Source organism: Nuphar pumila, chromosome 6 (assembly GCF_984573655.1).
Source record: "Nuphar pumila chromosome 6, dmNupPumi1.hap1.1, whole genome shotgun sequence".
In the NCBI taxonomy this organism is placed as follows: Eukaryota; Viridiplantae; Streptophyta; class Magnoliopsida; order Nymphaeales; family Nymphaeaceae; genus Nuphar; species Nuphar pumila.
In genome coordinates, this window is record NC_143254.1 from 81930706 (window position 1) to 81947793 (window position 17088).

At 43.7% G+C, this 17088-nt stretch overlaps 1 protein-coding gene and 1 pseudogene across 2 annotated transcripts; both read left to right on the forward strand.

The window, feature by feature from the left end:
• Positions 1-5709: 5709 nt before the first annotated feature.
• On the forward strand, positions 5710-6312 carry LOC149834954 (uncharacterized). Its single transcript, XM_090009491.1, has one exon. It carries the CDS (start codon positions 5710-5712, stop codon positions 6310-6312), a length of 603 nt encoding a protein of 200 aa, XP_089865617.1.
• An 8844-nt stretch (positions 6313-15156) lies between these two features.
• Positions 15157-16095, forward strand: LOC149834955 (F-box protein GID2 pseudogene; annotated as a pseudogene). Its single transcript, XR_016432804.1, has one exon. The product of XR_016432804.1 is annotated as an F-box protein GID2 pseudogene (transcript).
• Positions 16096-17088: the final 993 nt, after the last annotated feature.

The following is a 17088-nucleotide window of genomic DNA, read 5'->3' on the forward strand; positions in this document are numbered from 1 at the left end:
ACAGGAGGCAGAGGGTGGGACCCCCCGAAGGGAAGCATCAGGAGGCAGGGTTGAGCCTCCTACCGGGAATCAATCATGAGGCAGGGGGTCTCACCCCCTGCTGAGGCAAAATAGCAGAGCAGGGGGTTCCGCCCCCTGTCAGGAAAATAGACAAGGGGCACAGGGCTTCACCCCCTATCAAAATTATCGAGGACAGGGGGGTAGAGCCACCCCCTGCTAGGGAAAACAAAAGGGCAGGGGGATTCTCCCTCTATCGATCATAACGAGGACAGGAGGGGCAGAGCCCCACTACTAAAGAAGTCAAGAGGACAAGGGGTGAAGCCCCCTGTCGGCATTCGAAAGGACAAGGGCGAAGCCCCTTGTCCTGTTGAAGAAAACAAGAGGACAGAGGCGGAGCGCCCTGTCCTGCCAAAGAGATTAATGGCAAGGGGAGGGTCTGGCAGAGGCGATCGGGGCCTCTGCCTGCCCCTGCCGACTACAGAGGGGTGGGAACGACCCGACAGAGGCTGCCAGGCCTCTGTTGGCCCTCCGACAACCATAGGGGGAAGGGGGAGGCTTTGACAGAGGTTGGCGGCCCTCTGTCGGACCTCCAACGACCCTGATTTCAAGGGAAAACAACAAGGGGGAAAGGGGAGGGTTACCTGCGGGAGGCACTGACGATCGTCGCGGGCAGGGTCGGTGCGGGGAGAGCAGGCTGGGGTCGTCGGCTCATAAAAAATCGCAGAGGGAGAGCAACGAGAAAGAGAACAGGAGAAGGAACGAGAGAGGAGGTCGCAATCTGGGTCCCATTTTGCGACTACTTGAAAGCTCTAGGGGGAGGGGGAGCCATTTCAGGAAACCCCAAAGGGGTGAGGTCAGAAGGGGGTTGCCGAACGGGGCTCGTCGGTCAGAAAAATGATGAGAGCGAGAGAGAGGGGAGCAGTGATAAGAGGGGGACTGAGTCGAAGGGGGAGGTCGACAGGCGGCGGGCGATGGGCGAGGGATGAAACAGAAATGGAAAGAAAGGGGCTCACATTAGGGTTTTACGGGAGAAATTAGAGACAGAATAATTTCGTTGCTACTTGGCGACAGAGTAGCGACAAAATTTTTTTGTCGCTGATCCGTCTATAAGTTGCGATGGATCTTGAGACAAATTTTTTTCCTGTCGTTAATTAGCGACAGATTAGCGATGAAAGTTTTTTCGTCGCTAATTCTGCAAATAATCCGAATTTTAGTGACAGATAGTTTTCTCTAACTAATCTGTCGTAAATTTGTGACTAATTATTTCTGTCGCAAACTTTCATCGTTAATTAACATTTTTCTTGTAGTGGCCTTCGTCCTTGTTTCATGTCCTCCATCTCCGGTTCAAATTAGGTGAGGCACCGTTTTCCAATGTCTACTGCCATTCCTATATAAATTTCTCTCACATGATGGAGGCATTTTTCCTTAAATAAAAAGGTCTAAAATAAATTTATAAGTAACATGATATGTTATTGAAAAAAGATGTAACTGTGTCAATATTGAAATTCCACTAGGGGGGGGGGGGGGTGAATAGTGAAATATGATTTAGATCGATAAAATAAAATTAAAGACAATAAGGCACAACACAATAAACACAAGATTTATACTGGTTCGACCGAGTTAGTGACCTACATCTAGTCCCCAAGTAAAACACTTGAGCCTTTCACTATAAAATCTGTGTTACGGGATAAATAGTACAACACTCTCTTCCTCAGAGGTCTACTTCTCTCAACAGAGAAGGAAAACACCCTATTTCACAGAGGTCTACTTCTCTCAACAGAGAAGGAAAAACACCCTCTTTCACAGAGGTCTACTTCTCTCAACAGAGAAGAGAAACACCCTCTTTCACAGAGGTCTACTTCTCTCAACAGAGAAGGAAAACACCCTCTTTCACAGAGGTCTACTTCTCTCAACAGAGAAGGGATACAGTAGATAACAGAAAGTTACAACACTTTCCTAAAGAACCTTCAGAATGATATGAATGCACGTATGAAGATTCTCAGAATGTTCTCTCTTTGAAAAATGGATAGAATAATCTTTGAGAGGAATAAAATGTTCTTTTCTTTTCACACACAGTTGATTCTTTTGTCAAAGAACTTTTCTTGTCTTTTTCTCTTTCTTTTTCTAAGCACTTTTTTAGAATATCAAATAGGAGTTTTTCTCTTTGAAAGCTCACATGTGTCTTATGAAATACTATTTTGTTTGTATATATATAGTCTTAAGAAAATAATCGTTGCTTTTTTAAATAATTGTCCTTTTGAGATATGAGGTGTGAGGTCATCTCAAAAACAACTTTGTGTGAAATGATATGTGTACTATATTGCTTTTTCAAAAAGTCGTCATTCATAAATTAACTATTTGAGGTACACTATATGTTGTTGTAATTAAAAATGATATTTAATTTGTCATAAGTCTTTTCTCAAAATAAATGCTTTGTAGTACATTGAACGTTGAAGTGCAATTTTGTCTTTACTCAATTTAATGATTTGTAGTATATTAATAGTATTCTTACAAATCGTCACTTCTTTGGTTAAATGTATGTAAGTACAATAAATGCTTGTTAAGTACTTTATTTATAAATGGTCATTTCTCAAATGCTTTTTGAGATGACATTTAATGTTTACAGAAAGAATGATGGCTTTAAATATAAGTCGACATTCTTGAGTGTGGATTTTATTATTAAATAAATAAATGGTCATTTCCTAAATGCTTTTTGAGGTGACATTTAATGTTTACAGAAAGAATGATGGCTTTAAGTATAAGTCGACATTCTTGAGTGTGTATTAAATAAAAGTCTTTTCCAAACTTAATTGTCTTGTTTAAACAATAAGTAGTTTTGTATATAAAACAATATTTGTTTTCTCAAATCATCAATTCAAGATAAACGATTGTGTATTATGAGTTAATTCATTTTGTCTTTTTCTTTCATATTTAAAATCATTAGCTTTTATATCTTTTCAAGTTGTCTTTTTCATAAATGCTTGTTAGAAGGTACAATTAATGCTTTTGAAATCATGAGCTATTATATCTTGTCAAAATGTCTTTTTCATAAATGCTTGTAAGAAAGTACAATGATTTGTTTCAAAAAGGTGTTTTTGAAATATCGTATCCTTTTATGAAAGCTTTACTTTTTGTAAATAGATGACTTGTATGATATTTAAAGCATATAATGTGATATGAAATATGCATGCTTCTGAAGGTTCTGTTACATATGACTCTAAAGAAGAAAAAAGTCTTCATCTTGAAGTAACCGATCTTCTTGGATAATCTTTATGAATGTATGGCTCATCAAGCTTTTTCTTCAATGTAGTATGATTGCAACAAATAGTTGTACTTGATCAGGTTGTCTCCATTCTTCTTAGGTGAAATAACCTTGCATCAAATACTCGTTAAATACATGACATATCATATTCAGTCATAATATAACATATTCATGAAGGCATATCATATTTATCATATATTTATCATGTATGACAACATATCATATTATGTATCATCAAAACATAGTTTCTCAACAAATATTTTGTACAATGATGCCCTCAACCATGTTTTAAGGGTATATGTGATCATTTTACTATTTTCTAATATTTTTTTAAAGCATGACGACAACAACAAGCACATGGTGAATTTGAAACGGACATGCATGCAATTTGACTTGACGTTTATAAAGATAAAACTCCAGTTCTTCGAATTTTATGAGAAGAAAGCAACAAACCGCTCGGGGTTGGCAGCAAAATGACATGACAAACTAGGGCTGTCAATGGGTTAGGTTTGGTTCTGACCCAGGTGGAACCAAACTTAGATCAGATTTTCGCTTATGGTATGGTATCATGTTTGAACTCTAGTCTAATCAGATTCACTATAAGAAATACCATACCAGACCTGATAAGAATTTTATGAACCAAACCTGGTAAAAAACCATATGAAAAACTATGGGTCTTAATGGGAACTCAGGTCAGGTATAAAATTTCACAAACTATACCTGAGTCCATGTATTAATCGGACCTTCACTCGAGTCATAATCGGGCCTTCTTATTTATCACTATAGCTGGACCCTATAGAGTTTTGTTCAGGTCGGGTCTGTGTGAACTAGGCCTGTTGACACCCCTAATGACTACCAACCATTTCAACTAAGCCCCATATCATAAACCATTTATCTCCCAGATGGACCGTCACCCTTGAATATGCACCGTGCAACTTGAAGCCCAAAGAGTGGGCCTTCAAGAAAGCGCCTTGTGGTTCAAATTAGTTGCGTAATTAAAGTATCACTTTCATCCTCGAAAGTATGTGATCATCAAACAAGAAAGTCTTCAAGTTGTTATAAACTAAAGATTTTTTTTAACAACCATTGATTTTAAAAATTGATTGTAGGGTTGATCACTAGGTCAACCATGATTTTTACTAAATATCAAACCTGACTTAGCTAATATGAGTTTTTTTAAAGTAAAAATATATGTTTAAATATATTTTAAAATCATCAGGTTGGGTTTGGACTTGCATTTTTTAACCGACATGATCCAAACCCAAACTCACTGTTTGTTGTTTAGGTGAACATGATCCACTCGTCACTATCTTCATACATAGTGCAATCTCCCTTTCTCGAGCTCAATAATGAAACAAAGTCAAGCCATCGAACCATACAATGTAAAGACGATTTTCAAGGATGGTAATTGTAAGACCCCCATCTTGCGGCGGTCATGGCCATGCCAGCCAGACGCGTGGCCCAGAGAAGATGGCCACAAAAACTTATGGTAGTTGGCAGGAAATTAAGGTTCCTCCTGTGATTGAGGAGCCAACACCTAAAGCACCTATATAGGAGGGCCTTCTCTTGACAGTCGACCACAACCCTCAGAGTCACGTCGGTTGGACGCAGTCAGAAAGGTCCCCTATGCACGCAGCCAGGGTTTGACAGCGTGAAAGGCGGGAGCGGTTGGAACGACCCTTCAAACATGCAATTGCGCGGGAAGCAACGACAGAACATCGTGGTTGAGAGAGGGTGGCCACGTATCCCACGAGGTAGGCATTGAGGCAGTTGCGTGGGAAGCAACAACAAAACATCATGGCCGAGAGGGGGCGACCATGTAGCCCACAAGGGAGGCATCAAAGCAGTCATGCGGAGGACGGTTGCAACAATCCGATGTGGGCAGGCCCATGACCGGAGAAGCAGACTTCGGCACAACAAGCGGGAACGGTTATACAAGTGGCCACGAGCTTGGGCCACGTTGCTAAGGATGCTCATTGAGGCGACCATCAAGGGATGGTGGGCTGGGGGCACTGAGTTCGACACCCACCCATGTAAAGGGAGAAATTCCATGTAACTGCAGGGTGCCGACTATAAATAGCTCGGCTTGTGTAGGTCTCTGCAGGGGGAGAGAGTGGTGCAAAACGTAGATGGAAGTCTAAGTTGTGTAATCGGCTAAGTGTAAAGTTCCTGTGAGCAATAAAAAGGAAAAAGGGTTCCTTTGGGGCCATTACCTTGGGTACACTTGCTAACGAAAGGCTGCTAAACCTCCACGTTGAGTGTTAGAGAGGATTTAGGCCACACGGGTTGGAAGAAAAATTATGCTCGTGACAGTTTGGTATCAGAGCGCAAGTTGGTTGAGGAGCAACCATGGCCACCGCAGAACTTCGAGAAAGGCTCGGGCGACTGGAGGAGACAGTCGGTTCATTGTCGACCCAAATGGCCAATCTCACAACATAAATGGGGGAATGGATGGACCCCTTGGCGACCGTCGGATGACGGAATTGTCTGCTCACCTCGATGAGGAGTTGAGCAGTCTCCGTTGGGAGATAGCCCATAACAGAGAAGGGCTACACCAAGAGATTGTTATCCTTCGTCGGGCGATTTGCATCACTCAAAGTTCAGATGCCGCAAAGATCAAAGTCTCTGAGCCAAAGGCTTTCCATGGCACGAGGAGTTCGAAGGATTTGGAAAACTACTTGTGGGATATGGAGCAGTACTTCAAGGCTGCCCATACCAAAGTAGATGACCAAGTCACAGTTGCCAACATGTATTTACATGGTGACACAAAACTCTGGTGGAAGACAAAGCTTGAAGAAGATGCTACTGCAGGCAAGGTGCCCATCTCCACTTGGGACTCAATGAGGGACGAGCTCAAGCAACGCTTCTTGCCATCCAATGTCGCGTGGATTGCACGAGAGGGCTTACACCGGTTGAGGCAAACCAGATCGGTGAGGGATTACGTCAAGGCCTTTAGCTCTCTAATGCTTGACGTGAAAACCATGGCTGACGAAGACAAACTGTTTTACTTCATGAGTGGACTGCAGCTGTGGGATCAAACTGAGCTCTGAAGGCAGGAGGTGAAGGACTTGCCTACAACCTTGGTTGTAGCTGATCGGTTGTTGGACTATCGTGCCAACTCTGGCATTGAGGCATCTAAGAACCGACCACAGAAGTAGAACAAACCTGCCAAAGGGAAGGCATTCAAGAAGAAGGATGATGCTAAGAATACCACATCCAAAGCTAGTTTTTCTGGGTGCTTTATCTGCCAAGGACCTCATCGCGCTCGAGATGGTCCACAACAGAGGGAGATGAATGCTGCCGTGGTACAAGAGTCCGTGGAGCAGCGAAAGTCTCCCACGGATAAGACCCTAACACACCTTAACCCACTTCGGATTGTGGGTACACTATGTTAGTCCGTGAGAGAAGCACCTTTGAGTGCCGGACTGATGTACGCAATTGTGTGACTGAATCAAGTTCCAGCGTATGCTCTGCTAGACACCGGAGCGTTGCATAACTTTGTGTCCACATGAATGGTGGATCGGTTTGGGTTACAGCTTAGCCCAAACACTTGCCAAGTAAAGGCCATCAATGCTACACCGTCAGCCATAAGCGGTGAAGCCTTGGACGTTCTTACGAAAGTTGGAGTTTGGCGAGGAGTGTGCAACTTCATTGTCTGCACACTTGATGACTTCGACGTGATGCTTGGAATGAATTTTCTTAGTCGAGCCAAAGCTGTCATGCTACCTCACTTGCGCTCGATGATGATAATGGATGAGGCACAACCGTGTCTAATATCTTTGGTCTCTGAGGCCCCAACGGCCAAGACGATGTCAGCTTTACAGTTGCGAGATGGACTAAGGCAAGGGGCTCCGACCTACCTTGCTTCATTGGTGACTTCAACACCCGAAGTTGAAGTGGGTGATATCCCTATAAAAGTGCAGGAACTCCCTGAGAACTTTGCCAAATTGTTTGAGGTAGAAACAGACGCTTCAGACCGAGCGCTAGGCGAAGTCTTGTCTCAAGAAGGTCACCCGGTAGCCTACAAGAGCAGAAAACTGACGGATGCTGAACGACAGTATTCGACTCATGAGAAGGAGATGACTGCAGTGGTCCACTGTCTTCGGTTGTGGCACCACTACCTATTGAGGCGACCCTTCATAGTGCGGACAGACAATGTAGCAAATAGCTACTTCCTGACCCAAAAACGCCTAAGTGCAAAACAAGAACGATGGCAAGACTTTTTGGCGGAGTTCAAATTCCAAATTGTACACAAGGCCGACCAGACCAATCAGGCTGCCGATGCCTTGAGCAGAGGTGCGTAGGCTGATGAGCGTGTTGCAACAACCTTAACAAGGGTTACTGAAAACTTGTTGAAAAGAATCGAGGATGCCTCAGCCAAGGATTCAACTGTCATACGGTTACTCGAGCAAATAAAGACAGGGATCTGTCGGAGGTTTTGGCTACAGGGTGGTGTCCTGTATGCCAAAGGCGACCAAGTCTATGTACCAAATGCAGACAACTTAAGGAGGGAGTTGTTGCAAGAGACTCACGATAGTACGTGGGCTGGCCATCCCGGCCAAGGCAGAACCATGGCATTGTTGTCCCGTCAGTTTTACTGGCCACGAATGAAGGAGGATGTTGACCTTTACGTGAGGACATGTCTTGTGTGCCAACAAGATAAAACAGAGAGCCTAAGACCAGAAGGGTTGTTGCAGCCACTCTTGATTCCAGATCGGCCGTGGCAAAGTCTTTCAATGGACTTCATAACGGGCCTGCCGAAGGTGGACAACATGACCTCGATCCTTGTGATCATCGACCAATTCTCTAAGTATGGTACCTTTCTCCCGGCACCGAAGGTGTGCACAATTGAGCAAACAACACGATTGTTCTTCGGTGGCATAGTGAAGTACTGGGGGCTTCCTATGGATATAGTGAGCGACCGAGATGCGAGATTTACAGGTCAGTTTTGGACTTGTTTGTTTGAGTTGTTGGGCACGAAGCTCAACTTCTCAACCAGCAACCACCCGCAGAGCGATGGCCAAACGGAAAGGATCAATGCAGTACTCGAGGAGTACTTGTGGCACTATGTGATCGCAAATCAGAAAAATTGGGTCGGCCTGCTTGAGATAGCCCAGTTTTGTTACAACCTTCAAAGAACCAACACCACAGACCGAAGTCCCTTCGAAGTAGTGATGGGACAACAACTTCTCATGCCAACAAACATCGGCCTGTCTCCGTAGGGTCGATGCCCGACTGCGGCTAAGGTCGCACGTGACAAGCAAGAGGCGTTGGATGATGCTCGAGATTGCTTGGCCAAGGCTTTTCGACGCATGAAAAAGGCCACAGTCAGGAATCAACGGCCACTAGAGTTTGCTGAAAGGGACCAAGTGATGCTCAAGCTCACTTCCCAAATATGGAAGAAGATTTTCAGTAAAGTGGTGCACAGAGGATTAGTACCGAGGTACGGCAGACCCTTCAAGGTACTAAGAAAAGTGGGGACTATGGCATATCGGCTGGAACTGCAGGTTCGGATTAAGTCCCATCCTGTGTTTCATGTCAGTTTCTTGAAGCCATTCCATGAAGACGAAGAGGATCTTACTCGGTCCAAGTCTCAATGAGCTCCCCCAAGTGTGAGCGTCCAGTTTGACAGGAAGGTTGAAAGGATTCTTGGGCATCGAATGAAGGGCCATGGTAGAATGGCACAAGTCAGAGAACTTCTTGTGCGGTGGAAGGACCAGCCTGCCACGGAGGATAGCTAGGAACGGGAGGAGACTCTATGGCAATTTGAACAAGAAGTACATGCATACTTAACCGTCTCGACAGGGACGTCGAGCTCGGTGGGTGTGGGAGGCCTGTAAGACCCCCATCTTGCGGCGGTCATGGCCATGCCAGCCGGCCACGTGGCCAAGAGAAGATGGCCACAAAAACTTATGGTACTTGGCAGGAAATTAAGGTTCCTCCTGTGATTGAGGAGCCAACGCCTAAAGCACCTATATAGGAGGGCCTTCTCCTAATAGTCGACTGCAACCCTTAGGGTCACGTCGGCTGGACGCAGTCAGGAAGGTCCCCTATGTATGCAGCCAGGGTTCGACAGCGTGAAAGGCGAGAGAGGTTGGAACGACCCTTCAAGCATGCAGTTGCGCAGGAAACAACAACAGAACATCGTGTCTGAGAGAGGGCAGTCACGTATCCCACGAGGTAGGCATTGAGGCAGTTGCGTGGGAAGCAACAACAAAACATCGTGGCCGAGAGGGGGCGGCCACGTAGCCCACGAGGGAGGCATCAAGGCAGTCGTGCGGATGACGGTTGCAACAATCCGATGTGGGCAGGCCCATGACCGAAGAAGCGGACTTCAGCACAACAAGCAGAAACGGTTATACAACGTGGCCACGAGCTTGGGCCACGTTGCTAAGGATGCACATTGAGGCGACCATCAGGGGATGGTGGGGGTGGGGGCGTTGAGTTCGACACCCACCCATGTAAAGGGAGAAATTCCATGTAACTGCAGGGTGCCGACTATAAATAGCTTGGCTTGTGTAGGACTCTGCATGGAGAGAGAGTGGTGCAAAACGTAGACAAAGGTCTAAGTTGTGTAATTGGCTAAGTGTAAAGTTCCTGTGAGCAATAAAAAGGAAAAAGGGTTTCTTTGAGGCCATTACCTTGGGTACGCTGGCTAACAAAAGGCTGCTAAACCTCCCCACTGAGTGTCGGAAAAGATTTAGGCTACACGGGTTGGAAGAAAAATTGTGCCTGTGACAGTAATCCAGTTGCAGAAGTGACCCCATAGGCTTGTGCTTTCTTGTCTCTCTAAAATTGCAATCATGGTAAGATCTTAGTTTATTCAATCATCAAGAGCTCCTAAGCACACATATTATCTATAAATGGGTCTCAAAGTTCAAGGAGTCGTAAGAAAGCAACTATTGATTCAACCTTACCAAGGCTTGATATGCCACAAATCTTTTTGAAAGAGAGGGGTGCCTTTGGGAACACAAAGACAGGTGGTGCATGACTGTTGTCAGCTCGTGTCATAAGGTGTTGGGTTAAGTACCGTAATGAGCGCAACCCTTGTGTTTAGTTGCCACCATTGAGTTTAGAACCCTGAATAAACTGCTGACATATTTTTGTTGCAAGTTGTTTTTTTTTCAAATGTTTAATTAAATGAACATAGGATGGTACATTTGATGTGTTTTTTTTTAAAGAAAAAAAAAGAAGATTTTTAATCACAAAATTTTAGTATCGTCACTGTCCTATCAACATAAAACTCACAAGCTTACTTGTTGCCCTCAAGGAATCACTACCCTTTGATACCCATAAAATTTGGACCTAGACAATCTGGCTAGCGACTTTAGGTCTCATCCCGCTATGCCAAACACCTTTGTGGCAACAAAACTTCTAGTATAAAATATGCATTTTCAATGGTGTAACATGCATGGTTTCTCTTCCAAGTGAAGTGAAAGCGACGATGGGTCTCTCTTCAGGTGAACCTCCTGATCCGACTACTGTCGCTGTCACGGAGGGAGAGAAGCACTGGTGTAACATTAAACCAGGCAGGGTTCATTATGTTCGCTTTTGAGGGTAGTAGGATCTTTCATTGTGCTTCAAAGCCCAAACTGACCACACGCAGACAGGCTGGAACCCTTCAGGCTTAAGATCCAACCCAAACTAATTAGTATGAGCCAATAACCCCGAACCAAGTCAGCAAAACTGCGGGCCTGTATTGGCCTCAAACACCAAATCCAGAATGCCGTGTTGGACCTATTGATTGGATACCGGTTAAGTCTTTACATGGGGGTAAATCTGAACCGTTGACGATGGCATGATGATGAGCACATGGTTTCATCGTTGGATCAGCCTAAGAAAAATGGCAATGTGTTGGTGGTGTGGGGAAGGGGTCCTGCTTGGGGGTTGGGGGTTTTGGAGGTCAGGCCATTACACAAGGTGGGGAGATCTGTCGTTAGAGATAGCGACAAAAGAGACGTAAGCGTCCACACACACACACACACAAAGGGAGAGAGAGAGAGAGAGAGAGAGGAAGGGAGCGTGGGCCACACCTTGAGCGTCGCGGAAGAACCCCTCGACTCATCGCTTGACCTTTATTACGAGGGCACGCGAGAAGAACTTCGAAGTCATTTGCATCAGTTTCAGTGACTCGTGGGTCCAAACTCTATCTCTCTCTCTTGCTCCACGATCCAATGGTTGATTACTAGCAACATCACTATACCGAGTACATTCAAGGTTGAATTTGGCAAAAAAAGTGTTGAAACTGCGCATATTTCTAGTTCTCAGATTATAGTGACTATATACAGGGAAATAAAGACCTACCCACTAAAAAACCTACCAAACCTACTCACTAAAAAATATTTTGTCAGATTTTTGATATTTTTTCAAAATTCTGATGTGATTGATTTACTAGAAATTGACACTTTGTTCATACATTTTTTTATGAAAAAATAGTATTTGGAGCTTCAAAAATTTATGAAAATTATAGGTCAATCTTTTTAAACCTTACAAAAATTTATCTGCATCGGAATCAAATACTCCAAAAACTGATTCCTATAAAAATAAGCACATAGATCACATATGTAAGGTCAGAATTGTAAAAAATATTGAAAAACTGATAAAATGTTTTTCAGTAGATAGGTTTGGTAGGTTTTCTAATGGATAAGTTTTTATTTTCCTATATATATATATATATATATATATATATATATATATATAGTAAATATTGGTTACTAATGAAGGTAAGGAGCTAATGAGTAAAATTTAGTATTTTTCTTAAAAAAAAATTGTATTTTAGTTTTTAAATCGTGTTATAGGATGGGATGCACATGGTTTGTTTAGTAGGAAACTTGTTTAGTAGTTCAAAAGAATAAAAAAATCAATGGCCCACGATATAACATTTTTACAACAGAAAAACATGTTCCAAGACTTTATCCTTACACATCTATATAGTTAGATTGAGTAAATACAACCTATAACATGATTTCTAGCTCATTAATCGTGTATTCTTAGTTGTCACCATACAGGGTTTAGTCCGGATAAACCGCTGACACCCCTACCTGATTTTAAGCAAAACCTAGTATTTTCACACAAAGCAGGTTATATGTCCACCCCCTGAACAGGGGAGTTAGCTACATCTCATGTTCGGGGGTCCCAAAGAGCACCACGTATGTAAGCATGTGTGTCTCGTATCTCCATGTTTGTCAGCATTAATTAACATTGGAGTTTGATGCGATTGCAAAGACTTAAGTACCCTCTATTCCATTGGTGCAAAAAAAAATGACGATTCTTGAAAAGAAGTGGTTGTAAAGACTTAAGTGCCCCGAAGATGATTATTTAAGACCCAGTCTCTGCACTGCAGGATTATCCGAGAAAGAAATCTCCCCTGGAGGAGGCCATGAACATCAACCCTCTCTCTCTCTCTTCTCTTTTTGCTTCTGTGCACATCCAGCAGAAGATCCTACATTGCTCCATCAAGCACCGACTGACCTGCACATTGTCTGTTGTGGAGCCTGATTCAGAGTTTTTACCCTTACAGGAGGAGGGTTTGGGGGCTCCTCCCAGCGTGGGTAGCATCATTCAATAAAATGAGTTGTAGATCCTGATTCAGAGTTTTTACCCTTATAGGAGTGGGGTCTGGGGGCTCCTCCCAATGTGGGTAGCATCATTCAACTTGAAGAGTTGTGGAGTCTGATTCAGAGTTTTTACCCTTACAGAAAGGGGGGTCTGAGGGCTCCTCCCAGTGTGGGTAGCATCATTCAACTTGATGAGTTGTGTTGTCCGATTCAGAGTTTTTGCCGTTATAGGAGGAGGGTTTGGGGGCTCCTCCCAGCGTGGATAGCATCGTTCAACTTGATTCATTGTGGAGCTTGATTTAGAGTTTTTGCCCTTATAGGAGGAGGGTTTGGGGGCTCCTCCCAGTGTGGGTAACATCGTTCAACTTGATTCGTTGTGGAGCCTGATTTAGAGTTTTTGCCCTTACAGGAGGGGGGTCCGGGGGCTCCCGCCAACACGGTTCCCGGGTGTCGTGGTCAAAAAATGCATAGGGTATCGTGGTGAGAAAGACATATTTTTGTTCCAAGCAAGATTGGAAGAAATCAATGGAAAATCCAACAAGGAGCATGTCAAAATCAAGATGTGGATGTCAAGCGAGAATGGTGTTGTGCAACTCAAATAACATAAAATAATAGGGGTATGGTTTTTAGTTAAAATGAGGAATGAAATGACAATAGAAATCGCTGAAAATTTACAGAAATAAACTAGACTTAATAACGAAGACACCGCTTTTTACGAATTTGGAATATAATCTCCGGTTAGGGAGATATGGCCCTGACAAGTTGGTCCTAATTCGGGTAGCGATTTACAACGATTTGCTTACTGAATAACACTACAAATCTCTATAATGATTTGCGGAAGACACTACAAATCGCTATAGCGATTTGCGGAAGAATCTACAAATCACTATAGCGATTTGCGAAAGACACTACAAATCGCTATAGCGATTTGCGGAAGACACTATAAATCGCTATAGTGATTTACGAAAGACACTACAAATCGCTATAGCGATTTGCGATTTGTAGTGTCTTTCGCAAATCACTATAGTGTTTCGTTGGAGACCCGAAAATACTACAAATTGTTGTAGGAAAGCCCGATAATACTACAAATCGTTGTTGGAAGGCCCCAAAAAAATTTGGTCCGGAGGGCGATGCCCCCCGAGCCCCCCCTGTCAGGGGCGGCCCCCCCTGGACCCCCGCCCGCTGACCGCACAACGGGATCCGCGCCGGGGGGAGCCCCCGGACCCCCCTTCTGTAAGGGCAAAAACTCTAAATCAGGCACAGAAGTAGAGAGAGAATGGAGAGAGAGTGAGAGAGTTGATGTTCATGGCCTTCTCCAGGGGGAACTCTTTACCTCCCTTGATTTCTTCTCTAGAGAGAGAGAGGATTTTACAGTGTTTTACGGAGAAGAAAGAAGAAGAAGATGACGATGAAAAGTTCAAACAGACATTTTTGATGGCTCAGGTTTGTTTCATCGGATGACCATCGGATCGCCGACTCACCATCGGATCGTCGGCTCACCATCGTTTCGCCGGATTACCATCGGCGAAACGATTAAGGTTCGTTTCGCTGGGTAGACTTTGAAGAGTCAACATCATCCTTGACTTTCTGGATGAAGGACATGTTTGTCCTTGTTTTGAACTATTGTTTTTTCTTTTTTGAATGAAGGGCATTTTTGTCATTTTCTCAAACGATTAAGGTTCGTTTCGCTGGATAGACTTTGAAGAGTCAACATCATCCTTGGCTTTCTGGATGGAGGACATGTTTATCCTTTTTTTGAACTATTTTTTTTTTAATGAAGGGCATTTTTGTTATTTTCTCAAACCATCGCTTTATGAGAAGAATAACAAGGGAAATTAAGTCTTTGCAACCGCACCACACTCCAATGCTAAGTGATGTCAACATACACAAGAATACGAGCCCCATGTGCTTGTATACGTGGTGCTCATTTAGACCCCCGAACATATACGTGGGATTCAGTGAATCATCATAGGCGAACATACACCACCCTCTCATTTTCACACATATGATACTAAGGTCCAAAGTGGACTTTCTTAAAAGGACTCTGTGGTCCTATTGATAAAACCATGGACCTAATCGTCTTTCCTCCCAAAAGTGCAAACATAGAGACAATCACGTCTCTTCCTTTCAATAAAAGATTAACCAATATTCCCAAACAAGAAAAACCACGTCATTAATTCATCGTCGTCATCATCACGTCACGTCTCTGTTCCCATCCACCCTGGTAAGAACCCCTCAATACCAAGGAAATTTTGGTAAAATCCTTTTACCCTTTAAGTAATTAACCGCAACCTCCCCCCCCCCTCATGAAAAAGGGGTGAAAAAGGTAGCAAACAAGAATGCATTGTGAAAGTTGATATAGATGAGAGAGAGAGAGAAAGTGTCAAGTCTCTTTCTATAGATGAAGAGGTCGTTGGAGACGGTGGTGGAAGGCGGAAACAAGAAGAGGAAGGAGGAGGAGATGGAGGAGTTCAGGCTGGACGATGATCTGCTGTTCGAGGTGTTCAAGCGCATGGACGGGAGGTCGCTGGGGAGGGCTGCGTGCGTCAGCCAGCAGTGGCACCGGACGGCGCAGGACGAGCGCCTCTGGGAGATCATCTGCACCCGCCACTGGGCCAACACCGGCTGCGGCTCCACCCTTCAGCTCCGCTCCGTCGTCCTCGCCCTCGGCGGCTTCCGCCGCCTCCACTCCCTCTACCTCTGGCCCCTTCTCAACCCACCACCACCATCCTCCTCTTCTTCTTGCTCTTTTTCTTATTATTCCAACTCTCTACCAACATCATCATCATCTTCTCGGCCTCCCTCTCTCAACAGACTCATCCCCACCTCGGGTCGTTTGGGAAAGGACGAGGTCCACCTCTCCTTGTCGCTCCTCTCCATCCGTTACTACGAGAAGATGAATCTGAACGCCCCACATCGTCCTCATCTCCCCTCTGGCGTCGTTCTGCAGACCCCGAAGCGTCAATTTCTCGAGGATTCAACCTGACCCCTTACCCCCCAACGCATAAATGGTGATCGGTATATACTGTGTATTAATACCGTCTGTTTATGTGTTTGTTAAGACATAAAAGAGTCGGAGAGAGTGAAAGGAAGTGTCTGATTTTGCTTCTTCTGGTTTGTTGGGTGTTGGAGTTTGTTGATTGCTTTGGATGCTTCTTTTGCTATTTGTTGTGATGATGGGCGTTGTTTGTTTTTTTTGGTTGTCATGATGAGATGTTGCATATGTTTGTAACAATGGATGTGCTTCTGCATTTATGTTGATGCATCTCTTTGTGGAAGTTTCTTATTGGTAGAGAGAGAGAGAGAGAGAGGCCGGGCAGATCGGGATGCATCATTCGGTTCAAAGGGAAACTGACAGAAGTAAAGATAGAGTTACTATTAACACCTTGGGGAAGGGCCCCACTCTCTCCATTTTCCCATTTCTTTCCCACTCACACTGTTCGTCTTGTTTGCATGTGTGCCAAAAAAGTGATTTGGCTCGTTGTGCCCACCCCCCTTTTTTACTTTCTTACATTTCTTTTCTTGTTGGCCGTTTTGATGGTATTGGTGTTCGAATCCCCTTGGAGTATGTGAGCCATTTGGACACCATCACCCCTCTCCCCTTTGGGCTTTGCCTACTATTTTGTTCTCTTGTCATACTCACATGCAAACCATATTGGTCAAGCTAATCCCAAAATATGGTCCATGCCCATGTTCTTGGAAATCCTGGATTCCCATCCCCAATTAGAAATGGCCCTTCTAAATCACATAATTGGCACAGCTGCCTGATCAGGCAGGCCATCAGCTCATTAGAATAGGTTGGCCCTATTCTTGAGAATAAATTCCCAACAAATTTTCATTTACAGGCCAGCTGGCTTCTACTTCAAGTCTACATGGCTCACTTTTGTTTATTACTGTGTCCTAACAGTAGTTTGTGGCAGGCATGATGGCATGCATAGTGACAAATCTTGCCCTGGAAAATTATCTGAAAGTTAAAAACGGTAATTTCTAGTGATATTTTTATTTTTTTGTGTTTTTTTTGTCAAAAACATAAATATCACATTTTAAACACGATATTTATGTTTTTATCGGCTATTTATCATGAAAAAACTGTGGTTTTTATTTTTAAATATTTTTATTTTTATTTCCTTATAAAAATTAATTTTATATTTTTATTTGTTTTTTATTGCCAACAATTTGCTAAAAAATGCATGATTAAAAAAAAATCAATTTCTCATGAGTTTTTGGCTGCTGATATTTTGCCATTTTTTTAAACTTTTGTCACTATTA

Excerpts from the sequence above, each read along its gene's own strand:
- LOC149834954 (XM_090009491.1), top strand. The coding sequence starts at position 5,710 with ATGGATGGACCCCTTGGCGACCGTCGGATGACGGAATTGTCTGCTCAC.